Source organism: Populus euphratica, unplaced genomic scaffold, assembly GCF_000495115.2.
Source record: "Populus euphratica unplaced genomic scaffold, PopEup_1.0 scaffold399.1, whole genome shotgun sequence".
Lineage (NCBI taxonomy): Eukaryota > Viridiplantae > Streptophyta > Magnoliopsida > Malpighiales > Salicaceae > Populus > Populus euphratica.
Window position 1 is genome coordinate 5,475 of NW_011500287.1, and position 23,817 is coordinate 29,291.

General features: G+C 30.1%; 1 protein-coding gene across 4 annotated transcripts; it reads left to right on the forward strand.

Annotated features, from left to right (window-relative positions):
- Positions 1-10,493: 10,493 nt before the first annotated feature.
- Positions 10,494-19,849, forward strand: LOC105113219 (zinc ion binding protein). Of its 4 annotated transcripts, XM_011009302.1 has the most exons (6): positions 10,494-10,863; positions 11,191-11,386; positions 11,593-12,181; positions 12,311-12,369; positions 13,451-13,669; positions 19,465-19,849. In XM_011009302.1, the coding sequence occupies exons 1-5, from the start codon at positions 10,709-10,711 to the stop codon at positions 13,640-13,642; spliced, it is 1,191 nt and encodes a 396-aa protein (XP_011007604.1). In that variant the 5' UTR covers positions 10,494-10,708; the 3' UTR covers positions 13,643-13,669; positions 19,465-19,849. The 4 variants fall into 4 exon arrangements, with proteins under 4 accessions (XP_011007604.1, XP_011007602.1, XP_011007603.1 ...); XM_011009300.1 differs by having other exon boundaries at positions 10,495-10,863; positions 11,593-12,369; positions 13,451-13,666; positions 19,464-19,849; XM_011009301.1 differs by having other exon boundaries at positions 10,495-10,863; positions 11,593-12,369; positions 13,451-13,643.
- The last annotated feature ends 3,968 nt before the right edge of the window (positions 19,850-23,817 follow it).

Consider the following 23,817-nt stretch of genomic DNA (forward strand, 5'->3'; position numbering starts at 1 on the left):
AAAGCATAAACATTATAAAAAATACAAAGAGAGAAAGGAAGAGCATGATCTTGATCTGGAAACCAAGATGCCTAAATGCATGGCAAATGCCTCCTTTTATAGGCCAAAATTGGGAACTATTTATTTGATGACTAATTGATGAGTGGGTGACCAACTCTTGACTTGGTGACGAACTTTATCTTCTCTTGTCTACCCAAAACGTCATTGATAACGTCAAAATTAGAGCAACTTGAAAACATGAAAGTTGTAGGCAATTGTCTCAGCTTTCTTATGTAAAAACTTCAACGTATTTTGAGTTCTAGAACTCCAGTTGTAGGCCTATGTCTTACCTTTCCATTCATATAAAGTAGACCTAAATCGGAGATCTATAGCTCCAGATATGACCCAATTACCGAATAGTGTTCCGGTTTGGATTGCACCGACATCTCCTTTCTAAATTTAGCCATCTCTTTATCCTTTCAATTTCAGTTCTTAAATTCATCAATCAATCCTTTCATTTATGGGATAGGCCTGTATTTAAAATGAAAATTTACCACAAATTAAAGGTATCTTATATTATTAGATATATTATTATAAAACATGCTTTAGTTAAGAAGTTATTGATACTTCAAGTGCAAAATGATGATATAAAACCATGATAAAAATGCACTTTTAAGTACTAATCACACCCCCCAACCAGCTTATTACTAGTCCCTAGTAATCAAAGCGTTAAAATAGAAAAACAATTTGCAAATTCCACAAAGCAAGGTATTCATCATTCAACTTCCATTAATCTATCCAGATAAACAAACTCTTGTTAAATTTATATACCTGCTCAATACCTCTTAACAAGATATTCATAAACCTTTCTTTTGTGCTTAATTTATCAAGACATAATTTTAGGGCTTTTCTTGAAAGAAAAGAAAATTTTTGTTCTAATATTTAAGGTTAACTTCCTTGGGTTGGGATTATTATTTTTGTCTTTTTTTTTCTTTTATATATATATATATACATATAACTTAAAACACCATGCATCTTTAACCCATATAACGAGCTTTCAGCTAATGACTCCCAGACCAGTTGGTCTTAGGGCATTAGGTGTTAAGACACCCCTACGAGCTTAGTAACTCGGGTCGCAGATACTGATATGTAGATAATGCAATGTTTAATTCCTTTAAGCTTTTCTCATCAACCCATGTAACAAGCGTTGGGCCAATAGCTCCCAAGTCAGTTGACTTTAGGGTATTAGGTGTTAAAACACCCCTTCGGGCTTAATTGCTTAGGTTAGGGAGGCTACGAAACCAAACTTATCTACATTTTTATTATTATCATTTTTTTATTTTTTTTCTTTTTTCTTTTTCTTTTTTTTTGTTTTTTTTTAATTATATACTATCTCTTTTCCTTAGTTGTTACCTTTAACAAAAGAACATAAATAATGTAATAATCTAATATGCAACCCACAATCATATGTTAAAGTGTGTGTATGTGTGTAAATTAAGGTTTAAGAATACATGTTAAATAAGTATATGAGCAGAATTAAGTGATAGCAATGCGAGAGTTTGTAAATCTGAATATTTCAAGAAGTATTATAATAGACCTTGTTAAGAATGGTTATTAAGATGCGTCTCAAGAGTCACTTTAACAAAAGAGCTTCTTTACTCTGCCATCCTAGTAACAATAATTATGCATATACTTTATGAAATAGAAAACAATTTTTTTTTTATCAACTACTACCCTCTCCCCCAAACAAAACGAGACATTGTCTTCTAAGGTAGAAAGATAGAGTATAGAAGATATCACTGAAATAACGAACACTAACAAGCCTGAAACACACTGAAAGAAATATAAGAAACAACAAAACACAATAATAAAACCAAAAGACACAGAGATTCACAAATGAAGGCTCAAATCTAATCTAAGCTTTTTACGGCTTTCCTTAGTTGACCAATTTATGCGACTCATGGAAGGATCAATTAAAGGAATGAAAGATTGTAGTTAGTCAACCAATTGTTTAGCAATAGCAGCAGAGATTATGATTAGTCGTGCAGAAGATGTTAAAAATTCCTGTTCCACAGCATGATCAAGAAAAGACAATAACTTATCATAATAACCATTAACATTTAACAAACCTATGGGTTTATGGTTAATGTGCAGTTGGGCCCAAGAGGAAATATGAAAGATCTCTTCCAATGTGCCTAGACCACCTGGTCAAGCAATGAAGGCATCAACATGGTTAAACATTGCATTCATTCGAGTTGACATTGTGGAGACCTGAAGTTCCTCTCCAATTATTTTTCCAATGATGTCCCCTTATGCTAAAGCTTCGGGAACGACCCCAAGGTCTAAAAACTGGCAAACAGGGTCTTTTTTAGTCAGATTTCCAAGACTAAGTCGAGCATGTTCTTTATGAAAATGGGTTCATAGGTCATGAATTGCACGATACTTATCTCGATTATGATGAGACTTAAGAGTCAATAGAAGATTATCTAAAGACTCTCTGTGTTTTGAAATAAATCCCACCTTTTGACAATTTTCACAGATTTTATGGAATGTATGTGACTCCTTGAATATGGTGGGCCAGTAAAATCCACTTTGTAAGATTTCTACAGTCCTTTTTTTTTTATGAGAAATGATCATCACGTGCCTTAGAGTGACAAAATTTAATGAAATTACTTACCTCATAGTCGAAAATGCATTTTTGAAATATTTGATCAGGAAAATAATTGAATAAGTAAACTTTTGATAAAAGATTCGCATCAACCTTTTCGATGCCTTTTTCATCCTCGATTTCTTCCTGATTGGTCATGGCATGAGAAAATGGAAGTGCTGGCGGAGAATCAGTCGTTTCTTTGCAATTTTCAGATTCATCCCCTTCCTTACCCTCAGAGATTGATTCATCATCTTTCTCATAAGGTTCAAGAGAGGGTTTTTCAATAACCTTACCACTGCGCAGAGTAGTGACTGATTTGACTTGATCCATGTGTTGGCTTCCGGAACTACTTGCATTTGCATTGTATTGCCCTTTGGGATTTTGTTGTGTTTGAGATGGAAACTTACCTTTCTCTTGGAAACTGAGAGCAGATGTTAATTTAGCAAGAGTATCTTTAAAATCTGTCATGTTTTGAGCAAGTTGAGTATTGATTGTCTCTTGCTTTTCAATGAATGCATACAAAGTTTCCTCAAAATTTCTTGTAGGAGGTGGAGCATAAGGAGGTGCATATCCATGAGAATTTTGGAAATTATGGTGTGCTTGAAACTGTGGTTGTGAAGTTTGTGCATTGTTGTTCTCACTCTTCCAATTGAAATTTGGGTGATTTCTCCAACCAGGGTTGTATGTTTGGGAGTATGGGTTATGGTTGGCCCTTTGAAAACTGTTTAAAGCATGGGCTTGTTCATGGAGACATTCTTTAAAAGAAGGCAAGGTTGGACAATCGTTGGTTGAGTGTTCATTTGTTTCACAGATTTGACACACAATGTTTTCAACAGATTTTAATTGACCACTCTTTTTTAATTCTAGTGCCTCGACTTTTCTAGCTAAAGATGCAAACTTGGCTTGAAGGTCATGATCTTCCCTAAGGTTGTACATACCTCCACTAGATGTATGAGGTTGAGTTTTACTCGGTGCCTCATATGTACCCGCGGTGTCCCAATTTTGAGCATTTTCAGCTAACAAGTCTAAGTACTCCATTGCTTCATCAGGATCTTTATCTTCAAAAGTTCCATTACACATCAATTCAACTATTTGCCTATCTCTAGGTGTTAACCATTTATAGAAATGTGAAACCAATCTCCATGTTTCAAAACCATGATGAGGGCAAGTACTAAGCAAGTCTCGATACCTATCCCAACATTGGTAAAATGTTTCTCCTAGTTTTTAAGTGAAAGTGGTGATTTGTCTTTTGAAAGAGTTTATTCTATGAGATGGGAAAAACTTCCTTAAAAACTGTTGTTGCATTTCATCCCAAACACGAATGGATCCTGGTCTTAAATTTTGTAGGCATGTTTTAGCTTTATCTTTTAATGAAAAAGGAAAAAGCTTTAATCTGATGGTGTTCATGCTACAATTTAAATTATTATATGTGTTACAAACCTCCTCAAATTCTCTTAAATGCAAGTATGGATTTTCCAATTCTAAGCCATGAAAAGAAGGTAAAACTTGAATAATACCTGGTTTAAAATTAAAATGAGATGCATCGGGAGGAAAAACTATACATGATGGTGCACTTGTTCTTGTGGGATTCATGTGGTCTCTAAGTGTTCTAGCACGGTTATTCTCATTATTCTCATTATGAAGTGATTGATTATCTTCTTCGGCCATATTTTCTGAAAATGATGAGGATACCCTACAAAGTCTACCACTTGATGTAGAAGTGATTGATTATCTTCTTTGGCCATATTTTCTGAAAATGATGAGGATACCCTACAAAGTCTACCACTTGATGTACATGACCACACTCTCATGCACGTGTAGGAATAGAATAAAAGGTAAAAAGAAAACAAAAAAAGAAGAAACAAGAGAAATGAAACAAAGTTATATACAAGAAAAGTGAAAAGAGAAAATACAATAAATATTATAATTTATACAAAACTTACCTCCCCCGCAACGGCTCCAACAACTTGACACGACTAAAAGATTGATGTCTTCTCCCAAATACAGGAGTGTCGAAGTAATAAATAACCCGGCAAGATCGGGGTCGAAACACAGGGAGGTTAATTGTACAAATTATAAATAACAATTATAAACAACAATAATAGCAATAACAACAAGAATAACAACAACAACAACAATAACAATAACAATAACAATAATAAAGAAAGAGAAGAAGAAGAAGATGATGAGAACTTGGAGGTGGAAAATTAATATAAGGATTAAACAATAATAATAACAAATGTCAAGGTTAGAGGTTCCACTAATGGTATATCAAACAAGTATAGTATAAACTCTTATTATTCAATTGGAAACCACACACAAAGGAGATTCCAATCAGATTATATATTGTTAACATGATTACATTAGTCATCTTATTCAATTAATGCTAATACTTGCAAATCTCGTCAAGCATTCATGATTATAACTTATGTTAACAACAAATCAAGTTCCTTTCATAGCTCAGGTGTCGGTTATACCATACATTATGGGCTATGAAAGTGCCAAGCATTTGTTGTACCAAGTGTTATACAACATAAATCAAGATTAATCATTTAACAAGCAAAGTATTAAAGAGTAAACAAGATAACAAATATAAAACATGTTAGTATCAAACATTAAAGTCCATATTAAGTTTACATTATACTTATTCTCACACCATTAAAGATTACAAATATAAAACATGTTAGTATCAAACATTAAAGTCCATATTAAGTTTACATTATACTTATTCTTACACCATTAATGTAACCTTTTCACCTTGACATAACTAACTTAGCTACACATAATGAAAGAAAGCAAAATAGATAAACAAAATAAGAACATAAAAGTTAACTAAGTAAAGGAAAGGAAATGAAAGGCATAAACTTAATATTAATGAAAACAAAGCATAAAAAATACAAAGAGAGAAAGGAAGAGCATGATCTTGATCTGGAAACCAAGATGCCTAAATGCATGGCAAATGCCTCCTTTTATAGGCCAAAATTGGAAACTATTGATTTGATGACTAATTGATAAGTGGGTGGCCAACTTTTGACTTGGTGACAATCCTTATCTTCTCTTGTCTGCCCAAAACGTCATTGATAACGTCAAAACTGGAGCCAGTTGCAAACATGAAAGTTGTAGGAAATTGTCTCAGCTTTCTTGTGTAAAAACTTCAGCTCATTTCGACTTCTAAAACTCTAGATATGTCCAAAATACCGAACAGTGCTCGGGCTGGAGCACAGATTCGGGCTTCTTTGTTGTTGCTACAATTTGGACTTGATAATGGCCTTTTTAGATCTTGGGCTCCATATGAAAGTTGTAGGCCTATGTCTTACCTTTCCATCCATATAAATTGGACCTAAATCTGAGATCTGTAGCTCTAGATATGACCTAATTACCAAACAGTGTTCCGGTTTGGATTGCACCGACATCTCTTTTCTAAGTTTGGCCATCTCTTTATCCTTGCAATTTAAGTTCTTCAAGTCATCAATCAATCCTTTCATTTATGTGATAGACCTGCATTAAAAATAGACATTTACCACAAATTAAAGGTATCTTATATTATTAGATATATTATTATAAAACATGCTTTGGTTAAGGAGTTATTGATACTTCAAGTGCAAAATGATGATATAAAACCATGATAAAAATGCACTTTTAAGTACTAATCACACCCCCCAACCAGCTTATTACTAGTCCCTAGTAATCAAAGCGTAAAATAGAAAAACAATTTGCAAATTCCACAAAGCAAGGTATCTTGTCTGCCCAAAATGTCATTACTAACGTCAAAATTGGAGCAACTTCAAAAAATGAAAGTTGTAGGCAATTGTCTCAGCTTTCTTGTGTAAAAAATTCAGCTCATTTCGACTTCTAAAACTCTAGATATGGCCAAAAACTGAACAGTGCTCGGGCTGGAGGACAGATTTAGGCTTCTTTGTTGTTGCAACAATTTGGACTTGAAAATGGCCTTTTTAGATCTTGGGCTCCATATAAAAGTTGTAGGCCTATGTCTTACCTTTCCAATCATATAAAGTAGACCTAAATCGGAGATCTATAGCTCCATATATGACCCAATTACCGAACAGTATTCCGGTTTGGATTGCACCGACATCTCTTTTCTAAGTTTGGCCATCTCTTTATCCTTTCAATTTCAGTTCTTAAATTCATCAATCAATCCTTTCATTTATGTGATAGACCTGCATTTAAAATGAAAATTTACCATAAATTAAAGGTATCGTATATTATTAGATATATTATTATAAAACATGCTTTAGTGAAGGAGTTATTGATATTTCAAGTGCAAAATGATGATATAAAACCTTAATAAAAATGCACTTTTAAGTTCTAATCAGTTTTCACACACCACCAACATTGGCAATGCATTGATCCATGCGCCATTACCGATTGAAGTGTGAAAATTAGTGGATTTGAAGTGGCATTTACTATTCTTCCCCCTTGTGCTGGTGGTGAGTGCCAACAATGCCTGTAAAAAGCACAAAATCACACTAAGCAATTCATTTTATTTTAATTTTTTTAAGATCTATTCTCATTTTCTCTTTCTTCTTCTTCTCCACAAACAATCAATGAGTCTATTATAAGGAAGTTGCTAGTGGTGGTTACTGGAAAAAGGTGATGGGCCACAAGATCAATGATGGATTGTTGTTAAGGAAGCTTCGATCAAGCTGTAAGAGAGAAGGTTTGTGTTTATGGGTTTCTAGGCATAGAAAAAAATTATAATGGTGGCAGAAAGCTGTGGTTTCTGGACTGTGTTTGGGTTAAGGATCCATGAGAGCTAAAAATGATGATAAGTATTTGTGGTACAGAGAAAGAAAAGGCTAGTTCATGTGATGGTGGGAGGAGGGGAAAAGAATTATGAATGGTGATTCTCTTGGTTGTTGAGGGGTTGTTGATGGTTATGGTGTTGCTAGAAAGAGCTAATGTAGATTCGAACGAGAGTTACTATTGTTGGTGGTGGTAGATGTGAGAGCTGCTGGTGGCTGATTGAAAAGACCGACTAAAGATAAGGTTGTTGCTAATGATAGTGATGGGGAAATGGATATTTTATTATTTTTCTATCTTCTTTCCATAAGAGGTCACATGTTCCATGTTTTTTCAAAGATAAGGATAAATCTTTATTGTGCTATTGAATGTCTGAGGATGAGGAACAATTGTTTTTTATCATTGAGTGACAACTAAGTTGTTCTTTTTATGGGAAAAAAAAGGGCTTGTATTTTGTTGTTTTAGTGTGTGGGAGAGAGGGTTTCCCTATTTTATTATTTTCTAGTTTTTAATTTTTAATGCCTTTAAAATTCCTTACCTTTTTTTTTAATGTGGTACAACCACCTATTTATAAGCAAAATAAATTTGTCATTTTCTCCTAATTGCTTGGTCCCTAAGTAAACTTGGTGACCAAGCAACCCAAAATCATTTTGGTCTCTCATTTTATTTTTTTCTACTTTGGTCCCTTTGTTCAAATATTTTTTATTTTATTTTTTATGAATCTTTTTTTTTATATTTTGATATTTTTAAAAAAGATAATATCAACGTTGACTCAATAAGAAAAAAAATGATCAATGATTTTGAAATGAGAGCATTAAAAATTGAACACACTGAGAGTAAATTTTTGAAGTTTTAATTTTTTTGAAAAGATGATGAAAATGCCAAAAACAATGTAAATATATCAAAAATATATTTTTTGGACTGTGTTTGTTTTTTTTTTTTTGCTATTTTTAGAAACAAAAGTAAGAAAAAAGGGATCAAATTAGGGTTTTAGAATTTAAAGAAATAATTTGTGCATTGAAATAATATTACACAAGTTCTTATGAATATAAACCATCAAATTTAGAAGCAAGCCGAGATAATTGAAGTAATGAGAAAATTAGAATAAGAGGGATCAATTTTTTTTTGAAATGATTGAATAACTGATAAATAATTTTAATTTTATTAGATTTTTTTTTTAATATTTGGAGAAGCTAGAATTTGAATGATGGGGGAAAAACTGAGGTGATACTATGTTAATAAGGATTTCAAGTGAAGCATGGAAGATAGTCATATACTTGTTTATTTGATAATATGATTTGCATTGGTTTGATATTTATTTTATCTAAGTTTGATTTGAGTAAAATTTTATAATTTTGATTGGAGTATTTCTAGAATCTTTTTCTAAACATTTCAATTAACAGATCAATTTGATCAAAATTTTTTAATAAATATATATTTTTTGAATTTTTTAATAAAGAATTAATATGAGATTATTGTTCTCTTTATATATTTTTTAAAATATCTATATTTTATGTCATTATAAATAAATATAAGGGTCATTGTAACACAAAAAAATGATTTATGAATTATGAGTAAAATAGTCAAGATTGCTAATTCAATTTATTTCTTCACATATTCCAATCAATTTTAATTCTATGATTTAATATTTTATTACAAACATAAAAATCTAATGGGTTATAATTAATTCAAATACAGTTATGAATTAAATTCAATTTCTTATGTAAATTTCAAACAAGATGTTAGTGAGCGAAAGCTTTTTTTTTAAAAAAAATATTTTCATTTCTTGCCACCTTTTTAGTGTTGTATTAATAATTGAAATATCGTAAATCTATCAATATCAATAATTTCATGTATTCTCTAGTCCTCCATTTTTGTAAATATTTATAGATCAACCATGTTATAAAATGCCCCCTTTAGTACACATCATGCATGTAACAAACACCTAGTATTGTTTTTTCATAATAATATTTTCTTTTTCCATAAAATTAATGAATTAATGTTTTTAGAACCCAAAATTGTCCATGTATATTTTTTTTATTGTAAATTAGACATGTTTTAATTTTAGTATAATTTTATTAGGAAAAAAAAGCATTATTTTGTTCATGGTGCTTTGATGAGCACATTAATCTTTTTCTCTTTTTTATTTAAATATATTAAATAATTCTGATATTATACTATTCAATTTGTTTATATGATAATTCATGATGAATTATAAAAAGTTTTAGAATAATGATGAATTATGAAAAATTTTAGAATAATAATCGTAAGACTAAGTCAACACTACTTATAGTCTATGACAATATTTAAATGATTCAATTTCTTAATATAGTCAATTATTTTCAAAATATAGGTGTTTAGTTAAGAACTCTATATCATTTTATAATAGAATAATTTATTAGAGGTTTCATATATCTCAATTTTATTAACCTCATCAAATAATTCTAGTATAAATATCTATATTCTCATGTTACTTTTAGGTAATATACTAATTAACATTAAACATAAGCATGTTCATAGTCATTATATATGATAACAATGTTATTACTAACTTTTTTGTAGCATAGGGGCATTTAAAATTAATTTTTTAAAAATATACAATCTTTTTTTTTTATTTTTTTTTATTTAAGAATAATTCTTACATTTCAATGCTAACCTAAAATATTTAGTTTATTTTAAAGATTAAAAAATTCCATGATACCTCTATTTGCTGGTATAGAAAATTTTGATATGAAAAATAATTAATTTATTTTACTATGCTTAAAATTAAAAAAAAAAAACATACATATCCTTTATCAAAGTTTTAATTACCAACAAGTTTTGTAAAAACATGAAATTACCAAGGATGTAATTTGTTTTCTTGGAAGTGCAAAGATGTTTATGCGGTAGAGAACAATGAAACGTGGTTTTCAAATAGGGTTTTTTTATTATTATTATTAATTTGAACAAGACAAAACTAATAAAATTTTGAATAACAAAACTATACATCGAATTTTATTTAAATTTAGAAATAAAAATAAAAATAAAACATACCGTATCTTAAAAAAAATATAAAAATTAAAATCTTAGATTCATTCAATTTCCTTCGCTTTTGTTAGGACTAAACATATTTTCGTAAGACCACATATTAAAATGTTCTTCCAAATTAACAATTTCAAACACAAATCCTTATAAAGACTCTTTTAAAGGAAACTCACCACCATTGTAGCAAGACAAATCTCTCAAATCCTCGTCATGACAGCAAGCAAATAGGCTAAGCGTATCATACTGATTAGGGTTTTGGTTTAGATTTTTTTAGTGAGAGAGAGAGAGAGAGAGATGAATTTGAGTGATTTAAACAAAGTATGGGAAATCAAAGCCCTAAAAAAACCAGGAGAAGAGGAAGCCAAAAAGATGTTAGACAAAATAGCCAAACAGGTGCAGCCCATCATGCGTAAACACAATTGGCGTGTCAAGCTTCTCTCTGAATTCTGGTATTCTTTATTTTTTTGAAAAAATATATTATATTATGTACAGTCTCTGTTTGGCTGCTGAGAAATTAAATGCCCCAAAAGAAAGGATAAGAAAATTCCATTTTGTAAACCCATTACCGTGCCGAAGTTAAAATGTGATTCATTCATCAACAGGCCGGTTAATGGTGGAAAATGAAATAAAAAAAATATTATTTTAATAGTTGTAATGGCGAAATTAGTTAGATTTTTGAAAACTGCTAGAAAATCATGGTTTCTCATTTACATTCTATGTTGTTTTGATGCCAAATTGACTGACGACTGAAACTATATGTTTGAATCGGACTTCAGTCCAAACAACAGGTCTCTTCTGGGATTAAATGTAGGAGGTGGGGTGCATGTGAAGTTGAGGCTTCGTAGACCAAACAGGGATTTGGATTTCTTTCCATACCATCAGGTTCTTGATACAATGCTTCATGAGCTTTGCCATAATGTTCATGGCCCCCACAACGCCAGCTTTTACAAGCTCTGGGATGAACTCAGAAAGGTCCTCTATTTCTTTTCTTTGGCATTTTATTTTAATTAAATGTTTACATGCAGTTATAGCCTGTCATATTGAATTTCAGATGAATTTCGTGCATCTTTAATCTCCAAAACTTTTTTCTTGTTTGTAAACAATCCACTGGTAGTACTTAAGTCAGGCAATATGGTTCCACTATGACCCACCTCACCTGCTCCCGTTGTTTTTAACAGGAGTGCGAAGAGTTGATTTCCAAGGGAATCACTGGCAGAGGAGAGGGGTTTGATCTTCCAGGGAGGCGTTTGGGTGGGTTTTCCTGCCAACCTGCTCTGTCATCTCTTCACAAAACTGCCTTAGCTGCTGCGGAAAAGAGGGCGAAGTTAGGATCCATGCTGCCATCTCAGCCTAAAAGGCTTGGAGGTGATAGTACCATCATGGTTGCACTCAGTCCAATACAAGCTGCTGCAATGGCTGCAGAAAGGAGGTTGCAGGATGAGATATGGTGTGGTTCTCTGTTGGCTGAGACTGATGAGACCTCTGGTGATGGAGAAACTAGCTCTGATATTGCAGAAAACCCTGTAGCTATGGGGGAATATACAGAAAGCTCAAGGTCACATAACTGTAGAAAAAGAGGTTGTGAGTCAAATGACAGAACAGCTTGTTTATCTTCCAAAGGACATTCAGTTTCAGATTCTAAATTTGTAGATTTATCCAAAGATGCTTCAACATCTGGGTCTATGCTCGATCATGGCACCAACCTTAGAAAAAAAATTTGCACTTCATACAAGGATTCATTTCCTGATGCTACTACCCACATAGAAGGTAGTTTCATTGATTTAACGAGTGATTCAGTTTTTGGATCCACATCTAAACTTGATACAAGTCATATTCTAGAGGCACCTCCTTTAACCAGTGATTCATCCTTTGGTTCCATATGTGATCATGATACAGCACATAATCCAGAGGCATCTTCTTTGTGGGAGTGTGGAACCTGCACGCTACTGAATCCAGTAAGTGATCAGCAGCATGACGTCATATCAATTGTTTTGCAGCTATGCTTCATTGGAAATGTATTCTGAGTATTTTTAATGCTAGATTTTCGAGTTACATGACCTATTCCTTACACCTCACAGCTTAAGTACATACTTGGGACTGTATCTCATATGGACGCAGATGATGCGCAGAGTGTTTTTGGCTTATAAATGGATTTATTTTAATTGTTCAAGATGGTTTACATTTTTAGCATTTAATTTATATTTTTTAGTCTTTTGTTTATAAATTTGCTTAAACACAGAGAGCATACATTGAAATGAGTACCTGCTTTATACTAAATGCAATAGTTGGAGATTTTGTTACTGTAGATTCAGTGATGACAGCCTTATCTCTCGAATCTGTAGATAATGCGCATAGTCTTTTGGTTCTGTAAAATCTTGATTTGTTTAATTGTTCAAGATTGTTTACATTTTTTTTCCAGCTTACAAGTTGAATTTTCCAGTCGTTGGTATTAATTCCCATTAAATATAGAAGCATGTTTTGAAATGAGCTCTCACTTTGTACTAAATGCAAAAATTGGAGATTGTGTTATTGTTTTGTCCAGAAACGACAATCATGTCTCTTCTACCTGCAGATACTGTTCTAAGTATTCATTTGTTCTTTTTTGTCACATAAAAGGCTGATTATTTTATTGTTCAAGATTGTTCATGTTTGTGTGCTTAGAAGTTGAGTTTTTCCATGTTTTTGCATGTTATAAATTTGCGTTAACTGAAGACTTTAGTATCTATACAAGACAATGAGCACCGGCATTATGCTAAATGCTATAACTGAAGACTTTAGTGTTGATACAAGGGAGCTGGTTTCTTGGGTCCCATTAGTCTATAATAGCTTCAGTAGAGTAGGGAACAAAGATGATGAAGCAAGGAAAATGGTGCAGTAAATTTTTGAGGGTCTTGTAGATATATACTTTGATGCTCAACTGAACAAAATGTGTATTATACTATAATGTTTTGTCCATAGCAACCAAATATTTCTGGTCTTCTTTTTACTATTGCTGAATTGATGAGCATTTTTTGTGTCATGTGTTGATTGTTGCAGCCACGAGCCCCAATATGCGAGCTTTGTGGCTCGCAAAAGCCCAAAGATGCCAGCACCAAGAACAAAATCTGGTCCTGCAAATTCTGTACTTTGGAGAACAGTCTGAAGCTGGACAGATGCTTAGCATGTGGTCAATGGAGATATTCAAATGGTCCACCAGTGTCAACTCGAGCTCCCAACCTTGGCACCTGAGGCATGCTCCTTACCTTGGCACCTGAGTTACGGTTGTACATTATCCATAAACTACAACCTCTCCAAGTAACTCTGCCTGATGAATGATTACTAGAATGGCTCTTTGGGTTCCATTTTTATCATCAGGGTTGAGATATAGAATGGTCAAATTGTTAAAATGGCTTTTGCATTCACATGTGGTAACTTTTGTACTTGATAGATGCTCAGTAAAGTTCTAATGTTGAAATTAAAGGTTAAAACAAGTGTAATTAGGGCTGTCTAGATAGAGTAAGCATATGCATATACATATACCATTACCATTTTAGACTATGATCTATCTTCTTTCATTTTGTATAAAGAACCTCGTACATTATTTGGTGTTTGGGGCAAAAATTTATCTCGGAAAAAATTTGAAAGCACCTAACCAATGAGTGAGAACATTTCAAGTGGATCATTCCTCCATTTATGTCCAAATAAACACAAGATTAGTTTGACAATATCATGTAAGAAATGAAAACCATATCCACCACAAAAAAAAAAAAACACAGAAAGAAAGGAAAATCACAACTTTTCCCCTTACCATAGAGTTTGGTTAAGAACATTTAAAGCAATAAGAAAAAAGTGGGAAAGTGGAGGGATGAAAGCAGCTCTTCCAAATATATATGACTCCTGCCCTACTTATAAATTTAACTGGATTACCTGATGTTACAAATAATTAAATCAGGAAAATATTAGAGTTTGTTTGTGGAGCTTTGTATTCAACCAAACCAAACTTGAAAAAATCCAAATTAATTTTAGGTTCAGTTTTTTGCACATTAATTATATTAGAATCTAAATTGATTGATATTTTGGACTCGGCTCATTACAGGTTTTCGGGTTAAACCAGACAGTGCTCACCCCTATAGAGTAATGCTGGTAAATGAAATCAAAGTATAGGGTGATAAGTGAAATGACATTGCATAATATAGGAGGCCCGCTGAAATATATGAACAATCTCAAACAATAGGTTGTTTAAATGTAATTTATCCATTAAAAAAGCTAAATTACCTTGTAGGATAGTGGCTGCAACACTTTGCAGTCTTTGCAATTACACTTAGCAACCTCCCGGTTCTGTTAGTGGGATCGTGCAAAGGGTATTATGCTCCTTAGATAAATGAAACTCCCACAGCTAGATCATCATGGGGGGTTTGGATATGTCCTGCGGTAGAAAGGATGGAAACAGTTGAGATATAAATTTGTTCGGTTGAAAAAGATAAAAATAAATATGTTTAGAACAGTTTTGGTTTGAATTTCTGTATTTTTAAAATAGAAGGAGTAGAAAAAACATGTTTTTATAAACAATATTTATTATTTTTTATTTCTAGAATATCATTATAAAAAACTCTCAATTTCAAAATTGTTCATCTAAGATATATAAGGATAAAAAAAATTATTATTATAGTTTTAAAACCTAACTTAAGAGTTGATCTAGGGCAAAGCCCAGTCATGGATCATGTTAACCTGAGTTAGTGTAATAATAAAAATAATTATTATTATAGTTTTAAACCCGATTCGGGTGTTGACCTAGGGCAAAACCTAGGTTACTAGTGGGGTTTACCGTCGACTTGGGTCAATGAAATGACAAAAATATGTATTATCATAGTTTTAAAACTTAATTCGAGGTTAAACCAAAGCAAAGCTCGGGTCACGGATCAGAAGAGTCAACCCGGATTGACCTGAGTCAATATAAGAATAAAAATTGATCAACCCGGATTGATCAAAAGAGTCAATGTATGGATAAAAATAATTATTATTATAATTTTAAAACCCGATTCTAGAATCAATCCAAGACAAGATTTAGATCATAAGTCGAGAGAGTTAATTTATTTGACCTATATTTTAAATAATAAAAGTAATTTTATTTTGATAAATTTTATTTTTCAAAAAAGTCGACGGGTACATAAAAATTTAAGATATGATATGTTAGAGATATGTTATTTTTTTTTAATTATTTTATATATTATAAAAAATGGAACATTTTGAAAATAAATAAAAATCAACACTGCCATATCAATATAATGGATTGTACGTTAAATTTAAAAAAAAAAGTGAAATAAAAGAATAGATATCATGCTATTTATATCTGATTTAAAGTTGTTAATAAATTTGAATGTCTAGATATTAAATTATCTTGAAAATGAATACAATAATTATGAAAGGATCAATCACAATTTCACTCTCTTCAAATTGAATTAGTGCTGCTCATCTTCTTTTAATATGCAATTAATGTAAAAATGAAATATGTTTTTTTACCTATAAATAATGATATCATGTATTGTGGTAAGAACTTATGTAAGAGAATTATGGCGCTTATGTTTTTCCTTCAAATAACTCATATAAAAATATACATTAATTCTCATTATTATAAGACTTTTTTAAAATTATAAATACAAAATTAAAAAAATGTGAAGTGAAGTTGTTTTTTAGTTAAATGTTTAATTCTCTCAACTCATAAAAACATAAAACTGTATTTGGATCTATTTTTATTAAAAAGAATTGTGAATTTAACATCAAAACAAATCCTCGATGCATGTTATTATGCTGAATGTTTGACATATTAACAGAAAGCTAAAGGCGTGGGAAATTATTGTTCATTCACATTTATTGCATTATAAATTATAATATGTTTACTGTGAATTATAATAATAATTTATAATGTTTTTTTTCTTTTTTTTTTAATTTTTGTTGTTATTATTGTTTCAAATTTTATTTTTGTGTATTTTATTTTTTAATATCAAGATAATTGAGAATTAAGTTTTACAATATATTTCTTTTTATTTTGTCTTTTTATAGAGTTAAAGTAGTTTACGGATTTGCTAGAATAACTTAAGTTGTCTTGGTTTATGATTTGATGTGATGTCTTTTTTTAATTGAACTTGACTTTATTATTGTTTATTTTTTTTCTTGTATAGTTAAAAAAAATAGTTTTGGAAAAAAACAATGTTATTAAATTTTATAAAATCAATGAATCTGTTCATAGTTTGGCTGGTTGACATGGTTCGCGGGTCTAACGAGTTAATTTTTTTTTTATTTCATCTATAGATACTAGGTTAATTAAAAATTTAGCTTCATAAGTGGTTTAGTTTTGCTTTCTATATGATTATCATTGTCTTAAAAAAATATATTGGTATTGGGTTGGTGTTTGATTTTGTGATCATTTATTTTTATAATTATATAGTTAAATAATAATTTTTTTTAAAAAAAATTATAATATCAATGAAGTTTATAATTTGATTCATAAGCTTGATGTGTTAGTCTAAATTACTCAACTCAAAGATTTAATGGGTTTACATACAGACTAAATATGTTTTGGTCTTTTATTTCGTTATTTTTTTCTTCAACAGTAGATTGGTTAGGAAATTGGTTAGGAAGTATAATTTATTTTTGTTTATTTTTTATAAAATTATTATAATCTCAAATAAATATTTATTTTAGGTTAATTTTGTGAGTATTTATTTTTATTATATAATTACTTTTTATACTTGTTTGTTGTTGTATTTTAAAAATGTTTTTGAAAAAAATAATTTTTATTTTATTTTTTAAATTAATTTTTTTTATTTTCAAATTATTTTAAAATATTAATATAAAAAATAAAAAAATATTATTTTAATACGTAAAGGAAAATTACTTCGGCCTCTACAACTGATAGCCAAACCAATAATTCAGGCCCAAGATTGTAGATGCTTATTGCAATGACTTAAACGTGTGTTTGAGCTTAGGAAAAAACCATTGAAGGATGAAATGTTGATTTGAGTAATTAAGCAGTTATTATTATTATTATTATTATTATTCTGAAGTCCATCTAATTTTTATTTTTTATTAAGTTTTGAGTTTGGATATTCCAGTAAAGTTCAGATAAATTTCAAAAATACACGTAATTAGTCCAACATGATTGTAATAAGTTAAAACAAATTTTATTAATCCGATTTTATCGGTATGAAATATTCAAGAACAGAAAATAATTTCAAGTTGATTAGTGGTTTATAATTATCTCTTCGTGATTTATTTAATAATTAAGTTTTCAGGTTTTTGTTGGAAGATTGAAAATAGAAGTGCTATCTGCAAAGAGTGATTGCGCCCATGGATCTAAGGTGAGGCAACGGCGACATTGACGTGAGCCTTAAATGTAATTTTGGAGGGAGGGAGTTATAATTCTGACACATAAATTAATCTAATCTAAGAACTTTCCAAAAAAATTAAAAAAAGAAGAAGATAATTGATGAAATTTATGCCGTAGCAGTAAGATTTGGCCTCTGGGAATCGCAGCTCATTAATTACCCTATACTAAAAAATGCCTTGGAATTTCAGTGTAGATGGAAAGTGCAATACCAAGAAATTTTATAATTATGCTTTAAAAGGTTTTTTATATATAATTTTATCATTTAATATTAAATTTAATAGATTTAATAAATTTAATAAATATTAAATTTTATAATTTATTTTATATAGAGTTATTATAATATGAAGACTTGAGTTTAACAAGTTAATTCGAGTTGATTTAAGTTATTTTTTTAATTGATTTTTTTTTTCAACTTTGTTCTTCAATATTATGTTAGTTGAGAACTTTTCTATAATTTTTTTTATTTGTTTGCTATAAGGTTATCACGATTACATTACTCGTGTTGCAAGTTTTGTGGTTTAGCCGGGTTGGCTCAAGTTTGTTTTGTTTTTTTAATTGATTTTTTTTTTAAATTTCATCTTTCAATATTAAGTCAATTGAGAATTTAATTTTGTAATTTATTTCCTTTTTATAGAGCTATCTCAATCTCCTTATTCAAGTTTAACAAGTTAATTTAGGTTGATTTAGAATGTTTTTTTTTGTGTTTTTTTAATTAATTTTTTTTCAATTTAATCTTTCAACACTGGATTGGTTGAGAATTATGCTTCATATTTTTTTTTTCACTTTCTATGTAGTTATTACAATCTCATGACTTGGGTCGCAAATTAGCCTAGTTGCTTCCATTTTTTTAATTTATTTTTTTTAATTTTAATTTTACCATTTAATATTAGGTTGATTAAGAATTAGACTTTATAATTTATTTCGGTTTGTTTTCTACGAGATTATTTCAGTCTTATGACTCGGGTCACAGGCTTGGTCAGTTAACTTGGATGGTTTTTTTGTGTTTCTTTTTTAATTGGTTTTTTTCCTTTAATTTTATCATTCAACATTGAGTTAATTAAAAATTAAGTTTCATAATTTATTTTATTTTTCTTCCTGTGCTGTTATCCTAGTCTAATAACTAAAGTTTGATAAGATAACCCAAGTTGACTCGACTCATTTTTATAATTTTTTGTTTTCAATTACATCCTTTAATATTGAGTTAATTAAGAATAGAACTTAATATTTTTTTATTTGTTTTCTATAAAGTTATTAGGGTCTCATAACTTAGATTGGAGATTTGGTAAGTTAATATAAGTTGATTCGAGTAAATCTAAGTAGTCTAATATGTTGTTATCTCAATATTAAAAAAAAAGAAGTTATTGTCTTGATTTATTTTAATCAAATTACATGTTTACCATTTGTTTGAGTTATTTTTAAATCTGTAAAGTCAACCATTTTATATTGGGTCAATCTCTATAGAATTTTTTTTCTAGAAAACATATTAACAACGCTTAAATTTTTTTCAATGATTAACAAAAATTTAATCTGACTTATAGCTTATATAGCGTAACAAAGATAATTATCTCGTTCTAGCTGTATCATATCTGCATATCTCAATTTTTTATTTTATTTTTGTTGTATTCTCACCAATTTGATACGAATCAGGTATCTGTAGGTTATATGGTCTTGGTATGGGATATAGTGACTTTGTGGAGCAGCCATGTTTCCTGCGACTAGGTGTCTTTTTATATCTTTTGGAGCAGCCATATCTAAATTCAAATTTCCTCTTATTCTCCATAGCAATCGTGAGAATCACTTGTTTGAAGGGTTAAGTAACAATTTAAACTTCAAATTGAATGAAATAGAATGGGAAAAATCAACCACCAAATATGAAAACAAATGTGGAATTTCGCCCCCTTATTGGTTTCCTCTATTTGGCAATGCATGTCCCTAGTTATAAGGGTACGTGTTCTTGAAGGTGGGCTTGAGGCCTCCACAGCTTTGTTGTTGGGTGCAGTTCCTTCACTGCACAAAATGACAAATGACAAGTATAAATTGCTATATTAATCGAGAAAACCTTTAGAAGCCTATAACAATAATTGTAGTTATAAACTTCTTTTTTATGATTTTAAAATAAATTTAAAATTATGATGAAAAATAATGAAAAAATTTCTTATTTCATGTGATTTGTATAACAACACTTTAAAGAAGATATGATTTATCAATATTTAATTGAGTGGACATAACTAAAAGAAAATCTTTTGTAAATGTTAAATGAAAAGTTACATAGATGACTATTGGTTGAATATAGATATAATTTTTACAATAATTGCAATCTTTTAAATATTTTAAATCTATAAAAAAATTATTTTTTTCATGTAAGAGACATGCTTGTTTATAGAAGAACATAAAAATAAGAAGATGTTTAATTTATGCTAGATACTTTGTCAATAGTATATCGTAGACTACATTTCAAGTTTGTGACCAACCCGACAAGTCCATTTTATGTGACAATCAATGTGAGTAAAAAAAAAAACATAGAACCTAAATTTGAGACATATTGTAAAGATGAAGAAATAATGCTTTGAGACACATTGTAAAGATAAAGAAATAATGCAAGTCTCATAAAAAACATATTGGTTTTTAGCATGTTCTATGCCAAGCTAAAAGTGTATGTATATAATAACATTGGTCGTTAAGGGTGTGTTTGTTTTTGTTTTTATTTTTATGTTCATGTGAAGTACTACCCGTCATAGTAAAAAATACAAGAGCAAAAGCAACAAATTCATACTTTTATTGCAATGTTTTTGTCCTTTTAGTGGTGGGTTCTACCACTAAAATCAAATGCATCAGCAAAAACAGCTATACACTAAATTTCGACATGCATGTTTTAGCAAATTAAAATATCCAATTTCATGCAAAAAATAAAGAGTTGTTAGAGGGGTTGATAGAAAGTTGCTTATGAAATGATAATGGAGAGAGCAACTTTCATTATAAAAGGATTGAAAAAACAATATCAGCCTCTTAGATAATTTTCAAAAGCCCATAAACAAAGCTAAATAATCACTATTTTTGCAATGCATCAACGATTTTAATATTATTGATGAAGGCAAGAATTTTTTTTAAAAAAACCTGAATCACTAAAGTCATAAACTGCAAAAAAAAAAAAGCACCTCATTTTGCAAATCATGAAAACAAACTGAAGAAGCTTGAAACCCACTGCATTAAATCTGAGCTTCCTTTAAGAATGATTGTTGTATGGATAATAGTTGTTACATGCAAAAAAACCCTTAAATATCAAAATTAATTTAAGATTTTTAGATCCTCATAATGAAAAAAAGTGAACACACACACATATATAGAGAGAGATCAATATTTTCTATGTCTTGTCTTGAGGGAGAATCCCTTTCTTATTGTTAAAACTTAACGTTTTATATTAAAAAAATATAGATAGATATCTAGAAAAAATCTTTCAATCTAAGGTGACAACCTTATTCCTATGCAATTAGAGTTATCATAGACTTTATAGCTTGTGATTAAAAAGAGAGGAAGGAAAGGAGAAAAGAAAAGGAACTCAGTTGGGGGTTGGGTGATTCTATTCGGCTAGGCCCAACCAAATATCTTATTATTATCAATTATCCTCTAAAGTAAATTTTTAACAAAGTGTTGTTAAAAATTAACTTTATTATAAAGCCATATACAATGGAGTAATTGAATGATATATACAAGAAATGTTGGTGATATTATGATTGATATTGATGGGAATTAAAACTTACATCCATGTCAGGAATCATTGGACATCTTTAATATTATTGTGTGCGTAATAGGGTTGAAGAACTTAGTTCACCATGATAATAATAACTATTTGAGGAATCATATTGCTGGAAATTAAAGATGTCTCAATGTTAGGAATTATTAAACATCTTTCATCTTTCACATGGTTGTGTACGTGATAAAGCTAAAGAACTTATTATACTACGACTGATGATAATTATTTTAAGAATCTTGATAAATGTATCACCATTTCATTTAGGCACGCCGAATTACTTTAATGTTGTTGGTAGAATCATTCTATAAATAGTCATATCTTCTTCTCCACTTTTCCATTTCAATACTCATTCTTCTTTCTTTTGAATTCCTTGTGGTGAATCTTTTATAAGTAAAGACAGATGTGAGGAAACTTACTCATTTTATAATGACTCTAGAGCTAGTACATTTGTTAGGAGGAACAAAAGGGCTAGATTTTTTTATGGGGTGCATCAAAATCCCATGTTTACATCTAATCCACCTCAACTCCATGACCTTTATAGAAGTGTTGTAGTCAAGAGAGCTATTAATCATCTAACATTTAACATGATGTCAGGGTATAATGGTAGGACTCCACTTACTTGTGAAAGACTAAGTAGAAAACTAGAATCAACAACTTGAGAATTGTGATAAATCTTAGCAGCAACATAGAAATCTGAATTTGTCATGCAACCCAGATACTGTTCGGTGTTCAGCCCATATCTCGAGTTCTAGAAGTCCAAATGACCTCAAGTTTTTTCCCTAAAAAGATGAGACAATGTCCAAGAACTTTTATGGGTAAGGTTGGTCCAAATTCTGATATTATCAGTAACATTTTTGGCAGATAAAAAAATAAGAATTGTCACCAAGTCAAGAGTTGGCCACCCACTCAATAATTAATCATCAAATCAATAGTTTCTAATTCTGGCCTATAAGGAGGCATTTGCCATGCATTTAGGTATCTTGGTTTCCAGATTAACATCATGCTCTTGCTTTCTCTCTTTGTATTTTTGTATTGCTTAAGTTTCGCTTTTATTAATATCTTGTTTATGCCTTTCATTTCATTTTCTTTACTTAGCTAACTTTTATCCTATTTATGTTCTTATCTTGTTTATTTATGTTTCTTTCTTTCATTATATTTAGCTAAGTTTATTATGTGAAGGTGAAAAGGTTACACTAATGGTGTAAGAATAAGTATAGTGTAAACTCAACATAGACTTTAATATTTGATACTAACATATTTTGTATTTGTTACCTTATTTACTCTTAATGCTTTGCTTGTTAAATAATTAGTCTAGATTTATGTTGTATAACACTTGATACGGCAGATACTTGCCACTTTCATAACCCAATCATATGATATAACTGACACTTATGCTATAAAAGAAACTTGAATTGTTGTTATAATCATGAATACCTGACAATATTTATAAGTATTAGCATTATTCGAATACGATAACTGATGTAATCATGTTAACAACTTATAATCCGATTGGAACCTTCTTTGTATCTGGTTTCTAGTTGAATAATAAGATTTTATATTATACTTGTTTAAAATACCATTAGTGGATCCTCGAACCTAGATATTTATTTTTATCATTGTTTGATCCTCACATTGATCTTCCATCTTAAAAGTGTCATCAACTTCTTCTTCTTTTTCTTTATTACCATTACCATTACTATTCTTATTATTATTGTTATTGTTATTGTTATTGTTGTTTATAATTTATACAATTAACCTCCCTGTGGTTTGAATCTGGTCTTGCCAAGTTATTTATTACTTCGACACTTATACACTTGGGAGAAAATATCAATTTTTTGATCGTGTCAAAAAACATCAAATCTCTTGAAAGATAGTTTTCAAGGCAAAACACTCTTAGTAAAAAAATTAAAGGAGTGATTGGATTTTAATGTGTTATAGTGGTTCTATTACCTCTACTAAAATAGTACGGGGGATGTTCTCCATTCTAGAGATTGTGTTGTTGATAATGTTGTTCTTCCTTTGAGTCCAAATAAGGAAAATATATTTTGAAATGTTATTAACAATTGTTAACATTACCTTCTTTAGTTAGCAAAAGGATATTCTCTATTACACAACATATATGGTACGTGAGAGAGTTTTTTATTTTTTTAGTATCTCATGTTGCATAAATGTTATACTGATATTTGTTTATGTTGTATTCTAATGGACCCTACTCTTTGAAAAAAATAAATAACAAAAAAACACCTAAAAAACATCATTATCATCATCATCCTTATCATCACATCA

Bases quoted from the DNA above. Each gene is read 5' to 3' on its own strand.
- LOC105113219 (XM_011009300.1), top strand. From the start codon at position 10,709: ATGAATTTGAGTGATTTAAACAAAGTATGGGAAATCAAAGCCCTAAAA. The intron at 10,864-11,190 runs GTATTCTTTATT...ATCGGACTTCAG, and splicing joins AAGCTTCTCTCTGAATTCTG to TCCAAACAACAGGTCTCTTC. The intron at 11,387-11,592 runs GTCCTCTATTTC...TGTTTTTAACAG, and splicing joins TCTGGGATGAACTCAGAAAG to GAGTGCGAAGAGTTGATTTC.